This window comes from Zosterops lateralis (genome assembly GCF_965231275.1).
Source record: "Zosterops lateralis genome assembly, chromosome: 5".
Classification (NCBI taxonomy): Eukaryota; Metazoa; Chordata; class Aves; order Passeriformes; family Zosteropidae; genus Zosterops; species Zosterops lateralis.
Genome location: NC_139766.1, coordinates 62,575,410 through 62,599,598, shown reverse-complemented (window position 1 = coordinate 62,599,598; position 24,189 = coordinate 62,575,410). Strand labels below are relative to the sequence as shown.

Here is a 24,189-nt window from a genome sequence, read left to right as displayed (position 1 = left end):
AAAAGCTTTGGAAACCACAGTTTGTGATTCAATCCTTCAGGCAGCTGTTCCAGAGGGCTAACACATTTTGCCATGTACCAGAGTGGCTCCAGAGATAAAGAGCCATTCAGAAAAGCCTCCCATTTCAGAAACCCTACTGTTAGATGCAGTTAAAATAACCTCTTTTACTAGGAATTAATGAAAATTAAGAAATAGGACATTTAAGTGCACACATCCATCATGTTTAATCTATGAGATAAATAAAGATAGACTCTTATCCAACAAAATATCAGTCTAGAGATCTTTATTCCGGTAGCTTTGTCTACAAAAATTGCTTTTAACCACAGAGGCTTTATCCTTTAAGCAGAAGGCTGTGGTTTGTCTTCTTGAGGCTCAGGAGCCTGCTTTTGCCTCTGCATTATTCCAGTTATTCCTAAGTAGGTCCAGGAGCAGCAGGCTGTATTTTTGTTGGAGCACTATTATAAGCTGTTTTACGATGGGGGAAGCAGCACGTGTTGCTTTGTGCCCTGCATAGGAATGTCATAATGCTGTCGTTTCCCTTTCAACATTTTCCAAACTTCTGCTTGAAAAGAGTCAGACACACCTTATGAAACACACTTTCTATATAAATAGTACATGATATACCTTATTTGGCTCTGGTTTAGAATAATTTCCGTTCTGTGATGGCTGCAGTGGGGTCTCGCTATTTTGTCTTAGATGCACACTAATGCACGTAGCACAATGGAGGGTTGGGAGCACAGTGGCATACAAACATGTTATTCATAATTAATGTATTTTTAATGAAGCTAATACTGAGAAAACAAGGTTATTTAGCTATTTGGTTCTTTCTTATTCCCTAAGAATGCCTATCCATTTGAACACCCGTTCCATAGCCCTTCACAGGGATTTTGCTCTCTGTGTGCAAGATCTTAGAGACAGGCTTTGCCATGGCCTGAAACAGGCTTGTGATTTGTACCAGCCTGAAGGTTTATACCAAACCTTTGTGTTGTTACATGCCCCTGCCAAGAAGAGAGACCACAGCAAGCAGAATGAGATTTGGGAGGAGCAGAGCCCAGCACACCCAAGGCAGGAGCCACCACTTTGACACATGGTGACAACACCAACCAGTGCTTTTTGTCATGCTGTAAAGTACTTATTGCTACTACTTGCAAACAGGTTTTCTTCCTAAAGCAGGAGCCTTAAAATGTTTACTCCTGGATTTTATTGTGCAAGGAATGGTAGCATCTGAAATGTTTATGCAGGGGGAAAGTTAGATCATGTGCAGCCAGATGTCCTGTGCTTACAATCAAATCCAAACTCAGGAGCAAACACATCGTTATTTTCCCTGTGATACAATTTAAAGATGCTAACAGGTACTTTTATAATATTTTGACTTGATTTAAAAACCTTTTGCTTACATTTTACCATGGAATGTTACAAAGGTGTAACTATGCACGACAGTTTGGACCAAGAGTAAGAAACCAATGTACATATCAAGACAACAAAGACACAGAAGGAGTTCATCTGGCATGGTTGGGTTTAAGTCTACTGCTTCTCTTAGCACACGTATTTAGGACATGCTGAGTGGCTTGGCTGGATGCTACTTTCTACAGCAGAGATGTTAGTCACAGAAGCGCTTCTCTAGGCAACAGAAATCATCTCTTGCAGCACTGGATACTGGCCAGCGTGTGGTAGGACAAACTGCATGGTTTCTTTCATGTCTTCAAGGAAGAGTATGAGGTTTCACACAGGAATCAGCTGGTTTGATTGCCACAGATGTTTGCATTACACTTTACAAAGGCATTCATGCTGCTTACTGGGAAAAAGAAAAAAGAATCTGGTTTAGAGGAAGCAACAATAAATGATGTTTAGCAACAGACACAATTCAGCAGGTCTTTTTCTTTGGAAACATTCAAAGCACACTGTAAATTTGACTGCAGGTTACCAGTTAAGTGAATTACAGAGTATACACAGCACTGATGTGTAAATCATGCTTATCTGATGGCTGATGGAAACTTGCTCTGTTGCCATCACCAAAGCCCAGTTTCAAGGAATCCCTCATGTTCATCCCCATTGCTCAGGCATAAGTGAATCCCCTTGCATGCTGGACTTACTTGTACAAATAGTTACATGCTTTAAGCACAAGGTAAACCAATTGTTTTGCTGAGATTACTGATACAAGTAGTTTCATAGCAGCATCAATTTGGGCCCAATAGCCACATTCAGTAGAATAGTTGAACATCTTTACTCAGGCATGCTCTGAGCATCAACTTAGGGTTTATCTGAGGATTTAAGCTATTACTACTTCCTCTAGCCCTTCACCAAATAATCAGTAATTTTTTTTAAAGTCAGCTAGATAGTGATTTGATTCTCATATCAACATTCTTTTAATTTCCTTTTTTTTTGGCCTCGAATTCCTTAAAAAGTATAAGAAATATATGTGTATAAGGAATATAAGTATATATGTGTTTTAATGCAAAGTCAGACTTAAGCTTCGTACTCCAAAGTGTTTACAATCAAAATCAAAAAATAAAATAAATAAATAAATAAATAAATAAAAAGGAAAGAATTCTTCCCTGACTGGGAATGCAATGTGGTTCAAGACTACTTGTAAATTGGCCAAACAACAGCCAATAGTCTTCCAGCACCAAGTAGTAAAATATTTCATAAACCTTTATCCCCCTGCCAAAAAGATCAGATTGAAACTCAATAAGAGGCTCTTTTGTAAACTCGTGTTGCTATACTCATAGAAAGTTTTTTGGTTTTTTTTGTCAAAAAGAGTCCAAGCAGCTTAAGGAGAATTGAGTGGACCTGTACACTGGTAGGAGATTAATGTATTTTTTCATCTATTTTCAATTTGTTACATCAAAGATATTTCCTACAGCTTGCCTTCCCTGCCACCCCCACACTTCAGTTACCATGTTTACCTTCATTAATTGAGTTGGCTGTAGAGGGTATTTGCTGTGTAAATCAAAATCTGGAATAGCAACAATTTGTAGGGTTGTCAGATGTCTACAAGGAGAAAGATTCCTAACTCAATTGCCTCCTCTATACCACAGCCTTTATGTGTTCCAGTGCAGAGAGAATTGCTTGGTTATTTGGTTTTCTGCTGTGGTAGAAAAGCTCAGGTACCCTTAGCTTTCAATTTGAGCAAAAGTAAAAACCTTGAGAGGCACACACCTGCAACTTTTCTGACAATAAAAAAATAAAGCCACATGAGAAAGACAGTAGCAAAATAGAAACAGTATTGCATTCAGTATTCTTCATTAGTACAAATTGAAAGTGCAGAGAGACTAATAATGAAAAAAATTATTTAAAGTAAAATAGTCCAAAAGCTATTGCTTTATTGTATAGAACAATAATCTAGAAGTCCAGCAGCCATATATAATTTAAACCAAAGAACATTTTTTGCCTGAAAGAGAGCTAAACTCTCAGATCTTTATCCAATTTGCATGGGATTAAGATAAAGCTATAAATAAATAAATACACAGCATGACAATTGATACAGGATTTGCTCCCTAGCCTCAAAAAGATGCCAGCAGTGGTTCCCAAAAAATAAGAAATACTTCAATAAAGTTCTTTTTTGTGGAGAGCAGAAATACAAATTCACCACAACGGTGCATGTGCACTTACCACATGCTGCAATTGCCACTAACTGAGAACAAAAGAAAAGTGAAGAGCAGAAAACCACATGCTGCAACTGTACTGTGTACCTTTAGGGCTCTTTAGCAACTTCTTCAGCTGTCTTCTCCTCCTCAGAAGCTGAAAATGGAGACAAAACACCAATGAGAAACACTGGAAATTATTTATTCAATGACAAATAGTCAAGTAACTTGTTTCCCTTAGTCCAAAAAATCCTTGGACTAAAGGGAAAGAATTCAAAAAGCTGTATTAGGTATGCAGATGGTTTTCCTTTTAGCTTTTTAATTCTAATTTTAGAAGAGTTTAGAGGCCAAACTTCTAAACTCCTGCTTAAGATCTCCACAGTGATGATTTTAACACACATTTTTCTTTGCATTCAATCACACCATTCAACTTCAACAGCAATATGAGATTGTTTATAGTTGCATCAAAGCACTGCAGGCTTTATTCATACCACATGCGCTATATTTTTCTTTACACCGATGCAATTTAGGAAAATTCTGTCTTTCAAATCAAGACAGATGTTGAAAAAATGTGTTACGTGCAGCACAAGGAGAATTTCTTGTTGTTAATGAAGTTCACATCCAGCCAGTTACTGAGCAGGGCACTGAGCTCACCACACTGCCACGATCAAATTTAGCAACCTACTTGTACTGCACTGCACATAATTTCAGAATGAGACTTTCTGCTAACACTGTCATGTCAAACACAGCCATCATGGGCAGCCACACTGCATCACTTGAGTTGTGCATGCTCCTGCAGCTGGTTCAGTGCACACAGCTGCCAGCCCTTTACAGACACAAACATTTCAGACCCAGCTGAACTCTTGCACCCTCTGAAGCTCGCCATGACTCCTCAGCATCAGCCTCCTGGCCCTTTGTGTCAGAAATCTCTTGAGCTGCTGAGGCTACTCCTTCCTTGTCACTGTCAAAGTTTTCCTCATGGGCAGAAGAAGCTGCAACATCCAAGACTTTACTCACAGTTTCTATGAATCAAATTAGAAAGATAATTGTCTTTCCTTTCCATTCACCATCATAAATGAGAGTGAGCAACCAAGGCTCACAAAGCTCACCTGCCCAACATACATGCTTGAAGTAGCTGAAGAAAACAGGATCTATCAGATGATTAAATTTTATCTTGCAAATAAAACTTTGCAAATGAAATTCCAGGGAAAGTCTGCCTCTTTCCAAACCTGGGGCAGAAACCTATAAACTGTAGCTATTTTCCTTTATTTAGACATAGGCAAATATTCTCTAATGTATATATTATCTCTTGTAGATACTGTTGCTTTGTTTTCTGATTTCTGTCAAATTCATAGGACATTACATCTGCACTCCACATAACCTTGGAAGGACATCATGGATAGTTTTAATGTAAAAGCATTCTAGCATCAGGCTGAAGATTCAGGCTGCAGTTCCATGATTGCCAACTAGCCATTTTTCAACACTCCTTTAAGCATAAAACAATCTGTCTCTATAAAAAGGCTGTAATAGGTAATATTTAGTAATAGGCAGTCCCTATACAGATACACTCTGCAGGAAGACTGAACACATCACTCACCAGTTGCATGGTAAATTTTACTTGAATTAATTCTCTCTTACCCTGTTCTTCTAAACTTCCTGTCAGAGGTCTCCATCATCACACTCTTTAACTGCTCAGTAGGTTTGTCTCTGACTTTCTTGTTTCATCCTATCCTAAGCTACATGGATATTAAACACAGCTAAGTAAACAGCTTCTTTAGGAGTTCAATAAATGCAGCAAACAGGAATTTTATAGAGCTAGCATCCCATGCCTTTCCTCAAATATCACCTTGCAGCTAGTTAAATATAGCACATTCTGAATGTCACTTACTTACTTTTCAGAATGCTTTTTGGATTTTGAAGAAGCAACAGAAAAATAAATGCTTAGGAATTGGCACTTTTGCCTTTATAGGGAGGAGCTATGCAATAGTACATTTGAAATTTGGAACTTTAGATATTTTCCAGCAATACTTGATGTAATGCCATATATTCGCTATGGTAACAAGCTGCTGGTTTCAGTTTGTAACATCAAACATTCAGCTTATATTACCAAAAATTCTCTCTCTGGCTGATAGTATTTAATTTTTTTTTCATGCGAGTGTTTTAATTTCTTTTGCACTAAGAAGAGTAGATCTAGAGGGAGGCAACTAGAGGGAGCAACATGGTCTTTTCTGCTCTTTAACAAAACCTCTTTTCCTTTGGATTGGAATTGTGATTATTTGTCATCTGCATGAATACCTGCCTTGAAACCAAACATTAACCACTTGTACTGAAAAAAATTGTCCCTGGTCTGAATTATTCTTTATGGCTGTCAGAAATCCTCCCAAGGTGTTAATCCATGTCTCTGTGGAGTGGCTGTCACTGCCTAAAATACCAAGGGTCTTGTGGCAGGCATTGCATTTTGAAAACCTGTGTCTGTAGAATGAGTGTAGTATGTTTATATACAAAATTGCCCTTGGTTAGGGCACAAATCTTCAGCTGGTGCTTGTATTCAAGTGGCTTTCCTATCCCTTCCTTGAGCACATGTGGTAGGAGCCCCCTGCCTGCTGCCACAGGTCTTTTGGAGAAGAGAAACGTGGCAGTAGCTGGTGCTCGCAGTGCACATGGCTCATGGCAGCTTGCACTGGGTCACTGTCCTTCAGGCCTTATCTCCAGCAAAGTCTGGCTGATAAAGATCATCTTGGCATTGGTTCTTTGTCACACTGCAAACTGTCCAAGGGTCTTCTAGTGTTTTGGGCACCACGAAATTAGGAAACAGTCTACAACCTCCTGAGGAACCTACCCTGAGCATTCATTTAACACCAGAATAAATCTCAGCCTATTTTTTGGTGGTTTGTCTTGGAACAAACACTCCCTATTCCGCTCACAAGGCCAACACAGTTTTCTCTGTCCAAGGGAATTGCTGGGATCCCAGGGCAAAGCCAGATAAATGATGCCCTGCCAAGCTGAGCATGAACCCCCTGCCCATTTCAGATTGGGGACTGTCGTGTGGGTCCTTCTGCATGAGGCACATCAGACATACTGCCTGAGTCCCTCACATCTTCCCCTACTGATCAGCTGGCAGCACAAAGCCTTACAAAGTTTAGGCATTTCTCCTTTGTGTTTCCCTGCACGTAAAATTTAACCCCAATGCTATTCATACCCTCTTTCTCTCTCTCTCTTTTTTTTTTTTTTTTTTTAGTCTGCATGCATTTCATATTTTTTGAATCCAGTTTAATCTCTTGCAGTTGTTTCATGTGAAATCCTGCAGTAACACTCTATTTCATACAAGATATTTTAATCTCTGCCTGGGTACAATGGTGACTCATTTTCCATAATCCTTGGATGAAGGATTTTCTCTGTTCAACTATTGCAAAGTTGTTAATAAGCCTGTCATTAACTCTGTAGCAAATAATGGATGTAACTGAAATCACCCCTAACTTTTGTTAGCTCAAATACTAAAATATTAAGCTTCTTTATTTTTTCAAAATAGTTGTAGAGGAGTTACAGTATCTTCACTGGTTCTGTGTTGTTTCCTGAATGATGATTAGCTTGAAAACCTGAAGTCCCTGCATTTCTTCAAGCAGTGATGATTATGATCCATTTTGTCTATTTATGCCAGATTTCTTACAATTTCTACAGGCTGTAACTGAACAAAATAATCTGAATTGTACAAATGCTTCTCTGCAATGAGGACACGTGGTATTTAATATTATGCTTTCCACTGAATGCCCAGCTGCTTTATTATCCTTATAGAACAATACCACTCCAGCTCGCTAACATCTTCACCAAAACACCCCCTTGCAGCATTCCTGCCAAATGGACCTCAGTCAAGTGATAATTCCATCCTGACCCATACAATTTAAAGCCTGCCAAAAATTATTTAGTCTCCCTTCATATCCACAAAAGTGGCATTCATTGGGCTCTTTCTTAATTCTCTGGAGGAATTAAATAATCTCTGGGGGAAACTTCCCCCTGCACACATATATCCTTCATCAAAAGCACTGGAGTTAAAGGCCTTCATAATTTTCCTGCTTCATTTGGTGTGTTGTGCTTCCCTCCATCCTAGTTGGATACATTACTCTACAGAATAATACTTTACAGTATACAGAAGGTATACTTCACAGTTTCATACAAGGTAGCAAATATATTGGTGGCAAAAATCTCAGCCTCTGTGTATATATATATGTATATATATATATATATATATTTTTTTTTTTTTTTTTCTGAAGAGTACATCTTTTTTCTTAAGCTTTTTCACTGGTTATTTGTCAATTTTCAGTTTCCTCCTGGGATAAGTAGCTGCATCCCAGTATTGCTGGCCACAGCTTCCTTCAATTTTGCCAGGCATTTATATATACACCATAGCACTTACAGGTCTGAATTAGGAGCTTAACTTTTCTGATTTCAACAAAAGACAACATAGAAGAACTTCAAGCCTCAGAGGAATCAAACTAATCACATTTACTAACTGTAGCCAAGGGGCTTTGCATGTTGCATCAACAGCTGTTGCCAAAACACTCAGAAGGATTTGGACACACCAGGGATTTTGAGGGCAGGCATCCCCAAGGTTAGTTAGAGCCACGACATACATCCACTACACAACCCTCAGTGTGTAACATCTGTGCAATATCCACTTCCCAGTGTAACAGGGAATCCCAACCAAAATACTTCCTGCTCCTGCCCAGGACAGCTACAGGCACTCCCAGGCTGTCCTCAGCTCCTCTGCTTTAGAGATAACCATTTGGAGGAGAAATGCATCCTCCCAAATTGCACTTGCAGGAACAGAACGTGACTGGGTGACATTACACATGCACCTAATGCAATACCAACTATTTCTGTTGTAGAAACACATCTGGCTTGAGTTGAATAAATAAAAGGAAATTGATTTTACAGACAAAAGAAAATAGTGGGTTTGTTTTGAAAGCTTGTGGGGGTTTTTTTTTTTTGTTTTGTTGGGGTTTTTTAAATAAGGCAGCAGATTTAGGAGGCTCCAGTAGCTTATTATCACAGTATCCAACATTTCACCTTGAAATATATTTTTTAGGAATTATCACTATCATTTCAGTGGAAAAAAAAATCAAAAACTGGTTTCTATGTAAAGAAGAAATTCCTCAGTCTTTAAAGACAATTTTTTCAAGTGCTGACCTTGCAGTCCTGAGAGTGGGGGCAGAACTATACACTTCTGTGCACTTACTGTAGAAAACAGTCCAAATACAGGGTGATTCTGCATGCTCATGATGGTCAGCTTGAATGGTGTGAATATTTGTGAGCTCAGCATTCCCCCAGCAGAACAGAGTGGCAAGATAAGCAGGGACTTGTGTGCCCTGTGTGACTGACTCATCTTTGCTGCAGCTGATAATAAAAAATAACATGCCCAGATTGACTTTCTCCTACTAATAATAAAGGAAACCCCACACATGTGCATTGACTTCCAGAACCCAGATCCTACCGCTTGCATAGCCCCAAAGCCTTCAAGCTTTAAAACAAGCTTTCCAACTTTCCTGAGGCAGTTTTTTATGCAGAATCAGCCTGGATTTTTGTCTGGGATGTAAAGCTCTAGTGCAAAATTTGGCCAGCTCACACTGGCAGTCATGTCCTACCACCTAATAGAAAATATACTATAAAATGACCTTGAAGCAAGGAGGTGGAAGAGGTATAAACTAATTTGTACCTTATGTTTTTTTTAATCTTACTGGATTTTAAGCTTCTACCTAGTATTTTTAAGTGGTTTTCTAAGTATGTTTTCCTTATTTACAATAGAGATGAAGAAGACAGCTCTTCCAGATTTTAAAATGAAAGTTATATTCAGTCTTTTCCTTGCTTGGGGAGAGCTGAGGATTCCTTCCAGCAGGACAGAAGTTTTATAAAGACTATACAAGATAACCCCAGCCTTCTCAGAAGTACAGCCTGTATTTCTTCCCTCAGTGTTGCATTTCCTTACCAATACATTTAAAACTAACATAATTTGATTCTAATCCTAATTCTTTGATTCATTCAAAAGTGATTTTTCCAGTTAGGAACAACAACAAATTAAACAGGCACTGGTATCCTGCAATTTTAAAAGATATTTTAAAATACACTTTTTTGAGTGAATCACTTTACTTAAAGCAGTATCCTTCATATGATGATTTTTTTTCTCCTAGGCAGTCAAGATGAGGTTCGTATCTGTAATGCCAAACACCAGGTTCAATTTACTTTAAAAATATTCTTTGCAGAAGAATTTGGTTTTATAAAGCTAAAATAATACAAGTTAGCCAGCATCATACAAATGGAATCCCCCTGGAGCACACAAACCAGAGCTGCAGTACAAAACAAGGCTTTGATATTTCAAGCTGCCTGTAACACAACCAATGTCACTAATTCCAAAGGTGGGGAGGAGGGGGCGAAAACAAATTTAATTGTGAAATTAGAAACAGTACTTTATTTACAGTCTTTTAGAGACCATATTATATTAGAATGTGATGCTTTTGTTTACAGAAGGCTTCCTCAGTCAGGTCCATTGAAGATCTCAGGATGTCCTCTGAAATGTTCAGATAAGCAGAGCAAAATATTCCCAGTTCCTTCTCATAGTTTAAAGACCTTCTAATGGAAAACTGGCAGTGGAGTAGAATTGACTTTTAAAAAGTCAAATTCTGTCATGTTTAGAAAGTAATTCAAGAATTTATTTGAGAAAACCTATAAAATAGAGCACAAGAAACAGGGGTACTTGGCTCACTCAGATCTAATCCAGGGGAGAAGACAGCAGTAGCAGCAAGAAACTGTGATTCCCTTTACGAGCAACTTCACTTCTTTTGGTTCCATCAGCCTTAGGGAAAATGGAAAAGGAAATTGTTCCAAATCCTGAGGTGGTGATGACAGCTAAGGTCCCCTTCCATGCTTCCACCAGAAGGAACCTGCCACCCCAGGCATGGCTGGCTTGGGTTCCACACCTCCTCCCTCTGTTCATGGGGGCTCAAACCACACCAACAGGAACAGGGGGAAATCATAATCCCTGAGGCAGCTTGGGACAAAACAGGCAAAGCTGTGCAGCTGTCCCTGTAACAGGACCAAGTGCTTCAGGTGCCATTGGCCAGGAAGCTCCAGGGAGCTCAGCATGGGGGGCTTGCAAACACCCACCAGGAACATCCCAACACCAGGAGTGTCACTCAGGACCATCTGAAATGCTCTCTCTCTCTCCTCTCTGGCATTTTATTCAGTGAACATTTAGGATTCCAACCAGCTTGAGCAAGTTACCCAACTTACTGCTTGAAAAGGAAAAACACTTAACACCTCAACATTGGGCTTAAAAAGGAAAAAAGACACCAGGCGGTTGACCACAGACTAATGCCCCTCTACAACGCTGTGAAATCAGCACTTCAGCTCCACACTGGAAAAAGTGAACTTTTGAGTTTCCCACAGAATCAAGGAAATAACAATTACTTAGAAAAGCACTGATTGTTTTTCACTCTGATCGTTCCTATCCTTGAATGCACAGAATAGGAGCTAGTGGCTGGGAACTGATGAATTGTTTGTGGAACTGCCCTGGCCTGATCCTGCTGTTTACTCGGACACAACATGAAGGCAGCCTCAACCTCAGCCCTCCCTCACCAGAGCCCATGGGCATCAGGAGTTTAGTCCCTCTGGCATCCCAGCTATTCCACAGGATGAGCACAAACCAAAGGCTCAGAGTCCAAGGTCTTTGATTTAAAAAAAAGGAACGCTGGAATATCTAATAAACCTTCCACTATACAAATATGACATCTTTTCCTTTTTGCAAGCCATCCACAAGCAATCCAGATAAAAATCCATGAGGAGAGCCTAAAGCATGGCATTATGAAGCACATTATTAAGAATGAAAGTTTTCATCACTCCATACAGAAAGAGAAACATGTTCAATGAGCCAAGCACATCACAGGTTGTTTGTGCCTGATGTAGGTCACCAGTTTCCAAGAAGAGCCTCATTAGTTCATACTAATGACCAGAAGACTCCCTTGAAGAGAGTTTATTCTGCAATCAATGATTTAAAAAAGATTCAGAGATGCCTGTAATGGTCACAATAAAAGCACAACAGTGCATGTCACATTAATCCAGAATAGTTTATATATCCTAAAACTTCAAGAACACTGTTTTATGTTCTGTGGCATGGAATTGTAGCAGTGAGAAGTAGCTCACCTTGTTTGTTTGTTTCAAAGACAGAACAGTCTTTAGTTACTGATTGGAATGGATCACAAGGAAAAGTAGCACAAGTTAATATAAACCATGTGCATGAAAACACCCTAATAATTTGATGTCTTAAATCCTTCAGGAGTTCAAAAAAACCCTTCTAATTAAGACATTTTCTTTAACATTCCTCATAAAAAAAGTAATGCACCAAGTTTTATCCGCTTACATTGTTTTTTAAAGAAGCAAAGTTGTTTGAAAAGGATGTTTTTCTCTGCTATAAGAAACATTACCCAAAAATTAACATCAGAATCCACATCGTTCCCATTCTGTTTTGAACTGCCACCACAGGAAAACAGCAAGGGGTGCCCTTCTCCAAAGTAGGAGACTAACAGTATTCCTGTGGTTGTTGTATTTACAGGAAAATTGCAAACACAGGTAAATACTATGTACAGTAAATTAAATGCTAACTGTTTTTGTTGTCCAAAGTGAGTTGCTGCTTTCCAATTAAAATACGTACAGTTACTTTAAGGTTCTTTTTATGTCTTGATGACAAGCTATTAATACTAGTAAAAACAGTACATCAGTTTTCTCCTTAAATAGTGACATTCATTTAGGCATTATTATTCACTGTATATCCTTCTATTAGCTTTAGTATTTTTTTGAGAAGCCACTTTCCCCCTTGTTCTAGAATAAACTAATAGGAAGACAGTTCTCTAAGGCTAAGTTCTCTAAGACAGTTCTCTAAGTTCTCCTCCACTTATTTGTTTGCACTCTTAGCTGGGAACTTCTAGGGTTTACTTCCATTTTACCAAAATCCTCCTCATCCCAGTGCATGCTGTAAAATTCCCTTTTTGGCTAAGCTGATGAAAACTGAAGAGTCTATCCATGTACCAACTGGGGTCTTCAAATGCTCACGACTTTTACAGATTTTTTTTTTTCTAAATACTGTTCACTTTCTTCCAACAGAGATTTTCCAGTTATGCTATGATGACTCATCTAAAAGTCAATTTTATGAAGGAAAAACAGGAAAAAGAAGAAGAAGGGACTACTGGCCAGTGTATGGCAATCAGAGAGATCTAAGATAAGTGCAGCAGTTCAAGATACAGATAAAAGAAAGTGATAAATGTGAAAAGAAATACTCAACAGAAGTCCCAGATATAGGTATTTCCCCCATAGGATAATATTGACACAATACAACTTCTTAGGGCATAATTTAGCTAGATCACTCTATCATATTCAGTAAAGAGCAAAAAGTCCTCATTCTTCCATCTCACACAAATAGATGCCTTGAAGGATGTGTCTGTTCTACTGAGCAACATCATTCTGAAAGCCTCTGAATAAGTATGAGCAATTGCAAACCACCCTGAGGACTCTTCAGTCATTTTCTAAGTACTAACAGTGTCAGCACAGCCAGAATTTGGTACCTCACCAAGCCAAGCCAGCGTGCACTGATTCTATCGGGTGCTTTTGTCTGCTTGGCACCACTGCATGATGGGGTCAGCAAAAGTCCTGTCCCAAAAGCAGCAACTCCTGCCCAGAGCAGCCTCCATTTGTTTCTCTAGGCTGCAGACAACTGGCATTGTAGTGTGTTTGAAGCTTAGCATGGAAAACACTGGCACATTCACACACTAATCCTCCCCAAACCCAGTCACTCACTCAAATGGCCTTGGAAATAACAAACAGAGAAGAGACCATGCCCTTCCATACTTTCAAAATTAGGGAGGGAAAAAAAAAAAAAAAAAAAAAAAAAAAAGACAGGAATAAGCTGGAAAAGCAAGTTTGGGGCTAATTGCTTCTATTCTTTCAGTTGATAAGGCCAAAACATCAAACCTCAATACCAGAGCTGGAGAAGAGTTTATGGCGGCAACCCAAACACCAGAAGTCACAGATGTAACAACCTTGCCTAATCCAAATAACAGTTGCCAATCTGTGAATTTTACAGCATTTGGTTTGTCTGAAGAAACACTTCATTTATGGCCTCAGACACAGAATACACTAGAAGGAGAACACCAGGAATTTAACCAACACTGGGCAGTAACCACGAGTGACAGCTCAAGCAATAAAAAGGTAGAGAAAACAAGAACTTAGAGGAAGATAAAAGTTTGGAAACAGAGTACATAGTTCCGTACTTATTTTGGTAACAGTATTTCACAGAATTCCAGATATCAGCAGTGGACTGTAAATTGCTTAACCTGATGAAGTATTAAGCATCCACCTCCAAGGATGGGTTGTTTGTTTGATATCTGGTTTTGTTGGGGGGGGGGGGGGTGGGGGTGGGGTTGCACATCCATGTGTAATCATACCTTTACATTATTTGTATGCAGGAGCTAGAGACAAGCATCCCTTCATAGACTGCACTTCCAAACATTAGATTAAAAGAAACAATGGCATTTGAAAAAGCAGAGTTTACTGGTAACAATAAAAATACTTACACCTTCATCTGCAGAAGTAAGACCAAGTTGCCAACAAAACTGGTAAAAGCTACTTAAATACATTTTTTTTTCAAAATTCTGAAAGAAAAATCCTTCTCTACCTCAGTAAAAGTGGAGCTATGCTATTTTTTCCTCTAAAAGGAGATAACATTAATGATAAAGATGGTTAGATCCAAATCTGCAAGTTATTATCCAAAGGGATTTTAATTAGAAAATTTTTTTAAACACAATAGCTGTTGGCTGCAAGTAGAGGCTGAACAAAGTGGTATGGGGAGAGCAGAGAATTTTTGAAACAAACCCTCACCTTCTGGTGAGCATGATGCCAATGGAAACTAGTTTTGACATATCTTAGAGGAAAGATGATGGTTTAGGCCTGTGTGTCAAACCATGTGCTGCTGGTGGCTTCCCTCCCGTGGTCAGGAGCTGGGAACAACTGCCCTGGGGGCTGTGCTGTTCTTCTGCAGGCAGGACCAGGATGAGGGGAGCTGGACAGGGAGCAGGGAGTGCTAAAGTGACCTAGAGCAGGAGCCTGTCCAGCCTGCCAGGCCAGGACTTTGGCTACACTGGGTGTAACCTCATGTGAACCATGGCAAGGTCCCCAGCGTTCCCCACCCTGGGCACACCTGTCACCAGCAGCTGCTCACAGCAACCTGCACTGGGGACCAGTGGCACAGGACAGCTATCCTCAGGAGCAAGTTATCCCAGGAACACCCAAGAGACCAGGCAAGGAGAATGTTCCCTTGCCTCAATTTCTCAACAATTTCACATCTCAAAGGTTTGTGTCTGCTAGCTTTACCACCCAGCCAAGAATAACCACTGCAGCAAGGTTTGGTGAGGGCACCTGGGATGACCCTCAGACTCCCTCACAACTTTCAGTCTGGTTCTAGTGCTGTTTTCCTCAGTAACTATGTTGCCAGAGATACTAGATCTTAGAAATCAGAAATTTCTAAAGAGCTCCTCCACTTCCAGATAACACCAGCAAGAACTAACAGTTCCAAGCCACATTTCTTCTTATCAAATAGTGATCACTCAGAACATGATGTCAACATGTCCAGAATGAGATCCTCAGACTTAATCACAGAATCATCAGATAATGATTTAGGTTGGAAGGGACCTTAAAGATCATCTAGTTCCAACCCCCTGCCATGGACAGGGACACCTTCCACTAGACCAGGTTGCTCAGAGCCCCATCCAACTTGGCCTTGAACACTTCCAGGAATGGGGCATCCACAGCTGCTCTGGGAAACTGTTCCAATGGCTCACCACCCTCACAGGAAAGAATTTCTTCCTAATTTCTTCAATTTATGCACCATGTTTCTCAGGGAAGATCCTACCTTCCCTTTCTCAGAGAAGAGCCTCTTCAATAAAATGGCAGAAATATTTTCCATAGAGAAGATCCTACCTTATCCAGCAATTAACAGTTACTCATGGATAAGCATTGTTAAAGGAATACTCAACCACTTCCAGACACAAGCAAGTGCTTATGAAATTAAAGGGAAATTTTGCAATTGCTCTGTAGAGCAAGAAATGCTGCAAGACATTTTTAAACATATCTCTCAATGGCTCTAATTCACCAAATTTAATATACAAGACTACTTATTTTCTAATTGAAGTGGTCTAAATATTCCATAGAAATGGAAATTTTTAGGGGACTAGGTATTTTAACTACTACTTTATAAATATTTCTATATGTAAGCAGTAATAATCACTACCAAGGTACTTACTTCTACTCTCTATAAACCATATTACAGCAGATCAGACTAAGTATTGCTTCAAAATGTTACTTGTAACAGATCGTTTCAGAGACAAGCACAGGAGCTATTCACAGTTGAATTAAAATTGCATTCATATCAATTGCATTCATATTCTACCTTTCGTAAAACTGAGCAATTAGAAGTGCTGCACTATTTCTCAAGTTTATTTGTTAAAAAGGCAATTAAGATGCATCCATTTCTCATTGGAGTCACCAAGGAAAAAAATGAAAATAATTCCAAATTTGCTAACACCTTTGAGGGTACTGTGATAAACACCATAGATTAGCACTCAAAATACTTTTCATCTCAGTTTTACCTGTGTTTTAGACATATCCTCTCAAGATTAGTGGAAAAAAATTTTCAAGAGAACTTAAAAATCTGCCAAATTAAATTATAATCCCTTATCTTGTGCATTTTACAGATAGTTTTGCATTTGTATTATTGCAATTTTTTAAAAAGCACAATAAACTAAAATATTTCAAACACCCTGACAACTCAAAATACTGAATGTTTTGCCACTTATCAATTTCAGTGTCTAACAAAAATTTGATGCTTCATCATGTTGTGAAAATCTAGCCTAATATTTCCTTAAAATTGAGACCATGACAGCATTTTCCTTGCTATGCAAGATCCTGCTTAAGTTACATTGATGGAACAGATATAATTATTCAGTGTGAATATCTCTGGAATGGCCAGTGAACTAAAGTGCTTAGATTCCTTAACAAACCCTTAAAAACTAGATCACTGAAACAACTGTTTAACTGGCCACATTATATGCTCAACTTAATATCTTAAGAAATAGGATGGGGTAGTAAAATAAGCATTTGACTTGTTTCAGACAGTAACTCTGGTGCCAGAGGCAGGATGCTTTCAGAGACACTGATTTAATAAACTTAATTACCTTATGCTCATGATACGTCAAGTTAATGCCTGAATTATTTTTCACTGCAGGACAAACTCCCTTAGGAACACTGATGGTCATTCTTAATGTTCTGTAAGAGGCAGAGCTTTAGAACCCACAACACACACACTCAAAAACCACATTCATAAGTTAACCTTGAACAGCAGCATCTTCTGAATTAGCAGCAAGTTCCAAATCGGCAGCAGCTTCTGAATTAGCAGCAGCTTCCTGCTGTGCCTCCTCCACAGCTTGGGATACCTCTGGAGCCAGTAAGTCATCCTCCCCTCCAGCTTCTGGGGATACCCCAGAAGTCTCATCCTGTGCTGTGGGTCCAGCACTCTCATCCTGTGCTGCGGGTCCAGCACTCTCATCCTGTGCTGCAGGTTCAACAGCAGCTGCTGCATCAGCCTCTTCCGTGGCCTTCTCCGCTTCAGTGGCTTCAGCCGTCTCTTCTCCATCACCTTCTAAGGGTTTATTCAATACAATAAACAGAGTAAAATGCATGCATGCAACAAAAATTTCACCAACTACTTTTATTTTATCATCATCCTCACTTAAATTGGGAAGCTAAGATTTGGGATCAGAATTAATTTTAAAAAAAGGATCGATAATTAATCCCTCATATTGTCTAATGTGGCATCAAAAAACTATGTGTACAAGATGAGGAAACCATATTCTTAATTACTGAGTTTCATAACATCTTTAAGTGTGATAAGAAAAGAAACTGTGGCTTAAAGGAAGTGTTGGGGGTGCAGGGAAGGATCTCAAGGGATCTTGCTAAGTGTTGCTTCAAACACTGCTGAAAGGGCCAGTGATGGTACACACACAGGTGCCAGAGGGAGCATGACTATGGCATTACCACATGGGGAAGAAGACATTTAGTCTTACATAAGTAAGAAAATAACTTGCTAATCTTAAGTGGTCAGAGCTCATTTTTTTACATGAGACATGACCACTTCTGACTGACTGTTTTCTTTTTACAGCTCACAACTCTCTTTTAAAGACTCATTTACACCACTGTGGGTCCGACTCCTTAGAACCTGAAAAACAGTGTTTCCCAGTCATGCATCACTTCAAATTCAGCTGAGACAAGGCAACAGCACAAAGCAGCAAAGATGCTCAACCACCATGCAAACATGCACTAACATCAAGTTCACAAAGGAAAAGTTATAAACCAACTGTTCATCACAGGTTCACCACTAGAACCAACTCACCATGTGAAAAAATAGAACTGGAAATAAAGTTTGCAATACAGTGTAAACTACGTGAGGATTGAAACAAAAGAGCTTAAAGGGACATAGCCAGAGTTTGTTTGATTCTTTTGTATCTGTTTAAAAACTAAACAGATCAATTTTATTTCTTGGTCTTCTTATGCCAGTGAAAGCCTATCATTTTGTGTTCAGGTTTCAAATCAAGTCCATTCATTGCTCAGTGAAAACCAAAATTTTGCATTATGCAACCTGATCATGTCCCTTTAAGAAAACACTGTTAAAAAAAAACAACTAAATTCATTACACAAAAACAGGCTAACAGCCAAGCTCGGCATTCAGTACACTTTATTGGATAGTCAAATATAGAGTGCATTAATTCAGACCAGCCAGCTTCTCCATCTCAGAACTGCCTTCTACAAAGCAGATTCAGTAATAAGCTCAATATGGTTTGGCCTTGCAAACATAGGTAGCTCTTTCAAAGTCTCACACGAATGGAGTGTTACAAGAGAAGGTATAAAAGTCATCCCAAGGTAGGCTGCAATGTACTCAATGGTGAACGACTGTCCTTTGTTTGTATTTAACTTCCTCAGGTTTGCAAAGAGATTTCCCTTGTGTCTGGAAAGTGTAAAAGCATATTGATTAGAAAGTCTGGAAAGTGTAAAAGCAGAGTATAGATTAGAAAGATTGAATCAGCTTGTGATAAGTTAAAAAGAAAAGTCATAGCTAAAAAAGGAGGAAATCGGGAACAAGCTTAAAGGTCACAAACAACAAATGGAAGACAAAACTCAGTGTTCACTAAACAAGCAAGTAGAACATCCTGCAAGCCAAACATCATTTTACATCTCAAATGATGTCCCAGATTTTCTACTGCTACTTTGAGTCAGGCTTCGTCCAGGGACTTTTAAAATCCCTCCCTAATTTGAGAGTAGCTTTCAGATAAAAAGAGGCACAGAAAATTTGCTATCAGATCTCTTTCTAAATGTCTGTTATCATTAATTAAAATATCATTACATATAATTTCAACCCTCTAATAAACAAAGAACCCTAGAATGATTGTTTCTCTTGTTTTGATAGACTTGTTGGCTATGTACAATTCTCTCTAACAGATATCTTGGGTTCAGGCATAAGGGGAGAATTTTCCCCCACATGAGAAACCACAAAAATCCTATCAAAAGAATCTCTGATCAACTGCTCTCCAGTATTAACTTCTTCCACCTATAAAGTTCTTTTAGCATAGGCAGCCAATACGCCATGAAAACACTGCTTGGGATACTGCTTTTCTATCCACCACTTCATATGGTTACCAGCTCTGTTTCAGAGCTTATTTTAATCTTGATTTAATGTGCCCCTAAAAAAAAAAATCAGAATACTTTGAGAAGAGAATTGTTAACTGCTCTTATCAGCAATGCTTCCTGTGAAAAAGTATAAGGACTGACTCTAAAGAATGCACAGGGAAAGAAACTGCAATGGCACTTCTGGGAAAAGCAATACTATGCTAACACTCTGTGACAAGATAAACAAAAACATGACTATGCAGGGAACAGGAGAAAAAGGAGAGGAAGAGGGGTGTTAATTCTTTTGAGAATGCACACAGAGGATTCTGTAGGAAAAGTAAGAACAGAACCGATGCTTGTTCTTAATGTTCTGTTCCTTTGGGTGTACACAGTTGGGAATGAAGAAGGATTTTCAAAAGGAGCTGATTCAATGGTGGATTTGTATTGTGAATTGGAATTAGCTGCTCAGAAGTCAAATTAAAAACTCTGGGGTTGAACATTGATTCAGAAGTCAAATATTGAAAATAATACAGGCAACAAGTTTCAGCTGTATTCACTGAGTGGCCTTAGAAACATTTTGGACTTCTTATTGTCAATAAAAAGGGAGGCAGCAATCATCTGCCACTGGCTGTGACATTTATGTGACTCATTAAGCAGCACAACGCAGCAGATGATGGAGTGTCTGGAGAGCACCCAAGAGCAGTTGCTGAGCACTCAGTACTGTGGGTATTTCACTCCAACATGTGGGTGGGTAGGCCAGGGCCAAAACTCAGTACCCTGCAGAAGTGCACCTTAAGACAAAACAGGGAATACATTGACATCACTAGGAATATGTTGGAAGGTTTGCTTAATGCTTCCCTGTTCTCCCAACTGTGGCAGTCAGAATGTAATAAGGTTAATCCTCACTTCTGCCCTGAACAGCAGGAGATCAGATCCCTAGGAGAGATCTACTTTGGTCCTGGTTACATTTTTATTTTAGAGACAATGAAGGATTGCAAATTGTGGCTGAATTCTCAGCATTTATTTAAACAATTGAGTTTTAAAACTATACTATGTTCAGCTGCTTTCCTTTTTGGAAATTAAGGTATTTGACTATTTTAAATCTTAAGACCTGTAATTTTAAAGATCTGAAACTAAAGTATATATTGTAGAAGCTCAAGGCTAACAAGTTCTAAAGAAATAATTATAGAGGCAGACAATTTAAACCATGTTCTCACACTGAAAACAAAAATTAACTCAAGATACTTTATTCAAATATATTCTTTGTGTGCATGCAAATACATTAAATCAATTCCCTAGATGCCAACATTAAAAAAAAAAAAAAAGGAAGAGCTTTAAGTGCTCTGGCATCAATACTTTATTTATTTTTTAAATAACAACCAAATAAAAAAAAATACAAAGATATTTCATAATTGCTTAAGAAATTTCCCTAATTGCTTTTCCTAGCAAGGCCATGCTTGCCAAAGTTCTACCTTTTACATTAATGCTATAACACTAATTGGTGTAGACAGGGACAACATTCCATTACAAGTATTTGAACTAACACGGTCTAATTATTCAAGCATGAAGAGCTAAGGAAGGATTTGCTATACATTTAGGTAACGCCTGCATTTCATTGAACCCCAAATTAGAAAAGACAAAATCAAAGTTGTAGGACAAAAAAAAATGATCTGAGTTAAAGTATTTTTTTTAAATGTAGGGTTGTTTGGTTTTTTCCCCTATTGAACTGTATTTCCTGATGGCATGTGGCCTGAAGCCAACCTGTTGACTGAGAAAAAGATATTATCTTCTCCCCCCCACTGAAAACAAAAGAACAAAACTGATTTTGACAGGATTACGTGTTCAGTCAAGTTTCATTAAGCTTCCAGTAAATCAAATACCCGTTATACCATTAATAGTATTCACACATCAACTCTTTCCATCCAAAGAGACTCCACAGGTGGATCAAACACCAGATTCACTGCCTGAACATTAAGGCCACCAGCAAAATTTGTGCAGCAGCAGCTTTGTAACAGAACAACACTGCACAACCACCTCTGCCTTCACTCCCACTCACACAGTTCAGACGAGAACTTGGGCAGTGCTAAAGCCTGATTAGACAATGCAGAAATCTCTTCCAAATCCTCATGTACCCAGGGAACAAGAGAGAAGAGCTTAACTCACCCTTCTTTGACCAAGGATTGCTTTTCCACCCCTCGGCTCGCTCGTGAAGAGTATTTGTGTGCTCAGTGAACTTGCTGCGGGGTGAACTGACTACTCTGTAGGCCTGAAAGGGAATTAGACCTGAATTTACAGCTACATCCCCACAAATACACAAACACAAAGAGGGGAGAGGGAGACAAGGGACTTTAACCAAGTGCTACTGCCCATCTTAAAATGCATATAAAGTTTATCCTAAGCAAGGCTAAAAAACATTAATCACCTGCTATACTAATATATTTACCTATTTCATATTTCTCCATTGTTAGAAGGTAAATACAATATACCATGCAGCTTTAGAAGTGCTGCAGCTTTTGAAGTGCTGCGCCTTTCCAGAAATTAAAAACAGTGTTTTAAAAGATAAATACATTAAGATTATTACTTTTGTGATGTGGTAAAAATGTGACAGCAAGAGAATATGTTATTCATCCAGAAATGCAATCATATATGTTGGATATTTTGAACAAATAGCTACTTACCACTCAAGAGGTTTACTTTGTGGGACAGGGAAATATGTACCTCTCTGGGGTGTGCTAGTCACAGATCTTGGGGGAGAGGGGTAGAAGTAAGCTATAAAATGGAGGATTTAGGGATGTGAAGCATAGAATCAGATATATTTAGAAGCAGGGAAGAGAACGGTTACTGAAAAGCTTAACAAAAGCAGATGCTTACAAAATTTTAACATGTTTTCTGGAAGTAATTAATGTTCTTATCTTATTTTTTTGTGCTCAATCTAACAAGGTTCATATCTTCTGCTTGCAGCTTCAGACCACTTATTTGGCATCTGCCTTGCCCACTGTGAGATATTGCTAATTGTAATTTCTGGTTGACAAGGCAAGGGGTTAGGGACAGCTGCCTTACTCCATCTTTGGACACATTTCTTTCACATAGTTTTAAATATGTTTTCCACTAAGAATGATCCAGCATTACACATCAAAGTAAAACAGGCAAGCAATAGGCTTTCAGCTTCACTAAATTCTCTCAAGCTGATTCCTAAATTAGGCTGGACTCAGCTAAATGCTACAACATCTACATTCATTGACGGTTTGCATCTTGACTATACTCATAACCCAGAACACACCTTATTACCAAGCCAGCTCAGAAAGCACAAACAGCTCCATCCCCAAAGACTTACATAAAATAAACCACCAAAAGCAGCAACTCCAGCAAGGAGATAGATGATCATGCTGTCTCCAGAGGAGCCAGGAACTCTCCCAGATGACATCTGGCGAGGCGGTGCTACAAAAACCATGAGGTAAATTGATGTAAAGTGCTGCTAAAATATGATCACAAAAAAAGAATGATGGAGTCTGAACTCCCTATGGGAAAGAATGATTTTAAAAGGTTATAAAACAGAGAGGTGCAGCTTATTGATGTATCCCATGACTGAGTTATACAGGGTGTGGTGCTCAAATGAATAAGGTCCATGGCTGAGCTCTTCCTAAGAGGTGTTTTCCTGTGAACTACAGTGTCTGCCACCAGCTTCCAAGTACTGGGCACAGTCTATATAGACTAAGGAATGTAAAAAAAAAAAAAAAAAAAAAAAAAAAAGGAATGTAAAATAGTTCCTGACTAAAGTAGGTAAAATAATTAATTTGTCCTTACTCCTTATGATCAGCAGAAGTAATGAATTCTTTCTTCAGGTTAATAACAGGGAATATTTTAAAATGTTTTTTCATTTGAATTCATGTTCTTTAACTCTCAGACTGCTGATACTTTGATACATACCCTTCACCACATGAATTGGCCAACAGGGCAGACAGGTAGGATTACACAATCTTTTATCTGATTGGGTACATACAAATTCTAACAGCAGTGCTACCCATTCATTTGTTATAAACTGATTCTTACTACAGTCTTGGATGTGTCTGTACATCTCAAAAAGAGACCCACAAAACCCACACAAAATTCTCTTGGTCAACAGAGTTTTCTGCTGAATTTTGTGACTTGATCCCAGATGAGAAATCCCTCATTGAAAAAGCACTCACGAAAAATAAAATGGCTCTGGGCATTACAATTGACAGCTGCAAAAATAATCGTAATGTCAAAACATTGCCATCATGCACCAGATTATCTTCAGCATCATCTGTCTCATGACACACTTCTCAGACTCCTCTCCAACAGCCGGGCATCCTGATGGATTTGCGTCCATCTATATTTTCGTTCCGCAGCAGTGTGTCCCTAACCCTCTCCCCAGGGCTGCTGCCTACAGCAGGGCAGTGGTCAGCAGTGCCATCGCCCAACACGGCTGTCAGACTGGGTTTTTTTGCCGCTGGTTACACAACCGGTGATGCGCCAAAAGCCGCGGATGGTGGCGGCACCCCGGCTGTGCTCCGCTGGCTCCCGGGGGACACGGCCCCCGCTGTTTCACACGGGAGCGAAGGCAGCAGCGCGCACCGGGGGCGGGGGGTCCCGGGCCGGCCCGGCTGCCCCGCGGGAGGGTCTGGAGCGGCCGGTGCCGGAGCGCGGGATGACGGAGCGGCAATGCCCGGCCCCCGCCCGGCCCTGCCCGCACCTCCGCGCGTCCCGCCGCCCCCGGCCCGGTGCCCCCCGCCCGGCCCCGCGTACCGCGCTGCTGGAGGCGGCCGGCGGCGGCCGGAGCCCGGCTCAGGCGGGAGGCCAGCGCCTGCGAGGCGGCCCGGCACAGGGACAT

General features: G+C 39.6%; 1 protein-coding gene across 2 annotated transcripts; it reads right to left on the bottom strand.

Moving 5' to 3' along the window:
• Positions 1 to 267: 267 nt before the first annotated feature.
• On the bottom strand, positions 268 to 24,189 carry MGARP (mitochondria localized glutamic acid rich protein; the record flags this gene model as incomplete). 2 transcript variants are annotated; one of them, XM_083862306.1, is made up of 7 exons in its annotated part: positions 268 to 1,795; positions 3,693 to 3,741; positions 4,436 to 4,606; positions 17,008 to 17,316; positions 21,501 to 21,603; positions 22,672 to 22,775; positions 24,105 to 24,189. In XM_083862306.1, 6 exons carry the CDS (start codon positions 24,187 to 24,189, stop codon positions 3,695 to 3,697), a joined length of 819 nt encoding a protein of 272 aa, XP_083718432.1. In that variant the 3' UTR covers positions 268 to 1,795; positions 3,693 to 3,694. The 2 variants fall into 2 exon arrangements, with proteins under 2 accessions (XP_083718432.1, XP_083718433.1); XM_083862307.1 differs by lacking the exon at positions 4,436 to 4,606.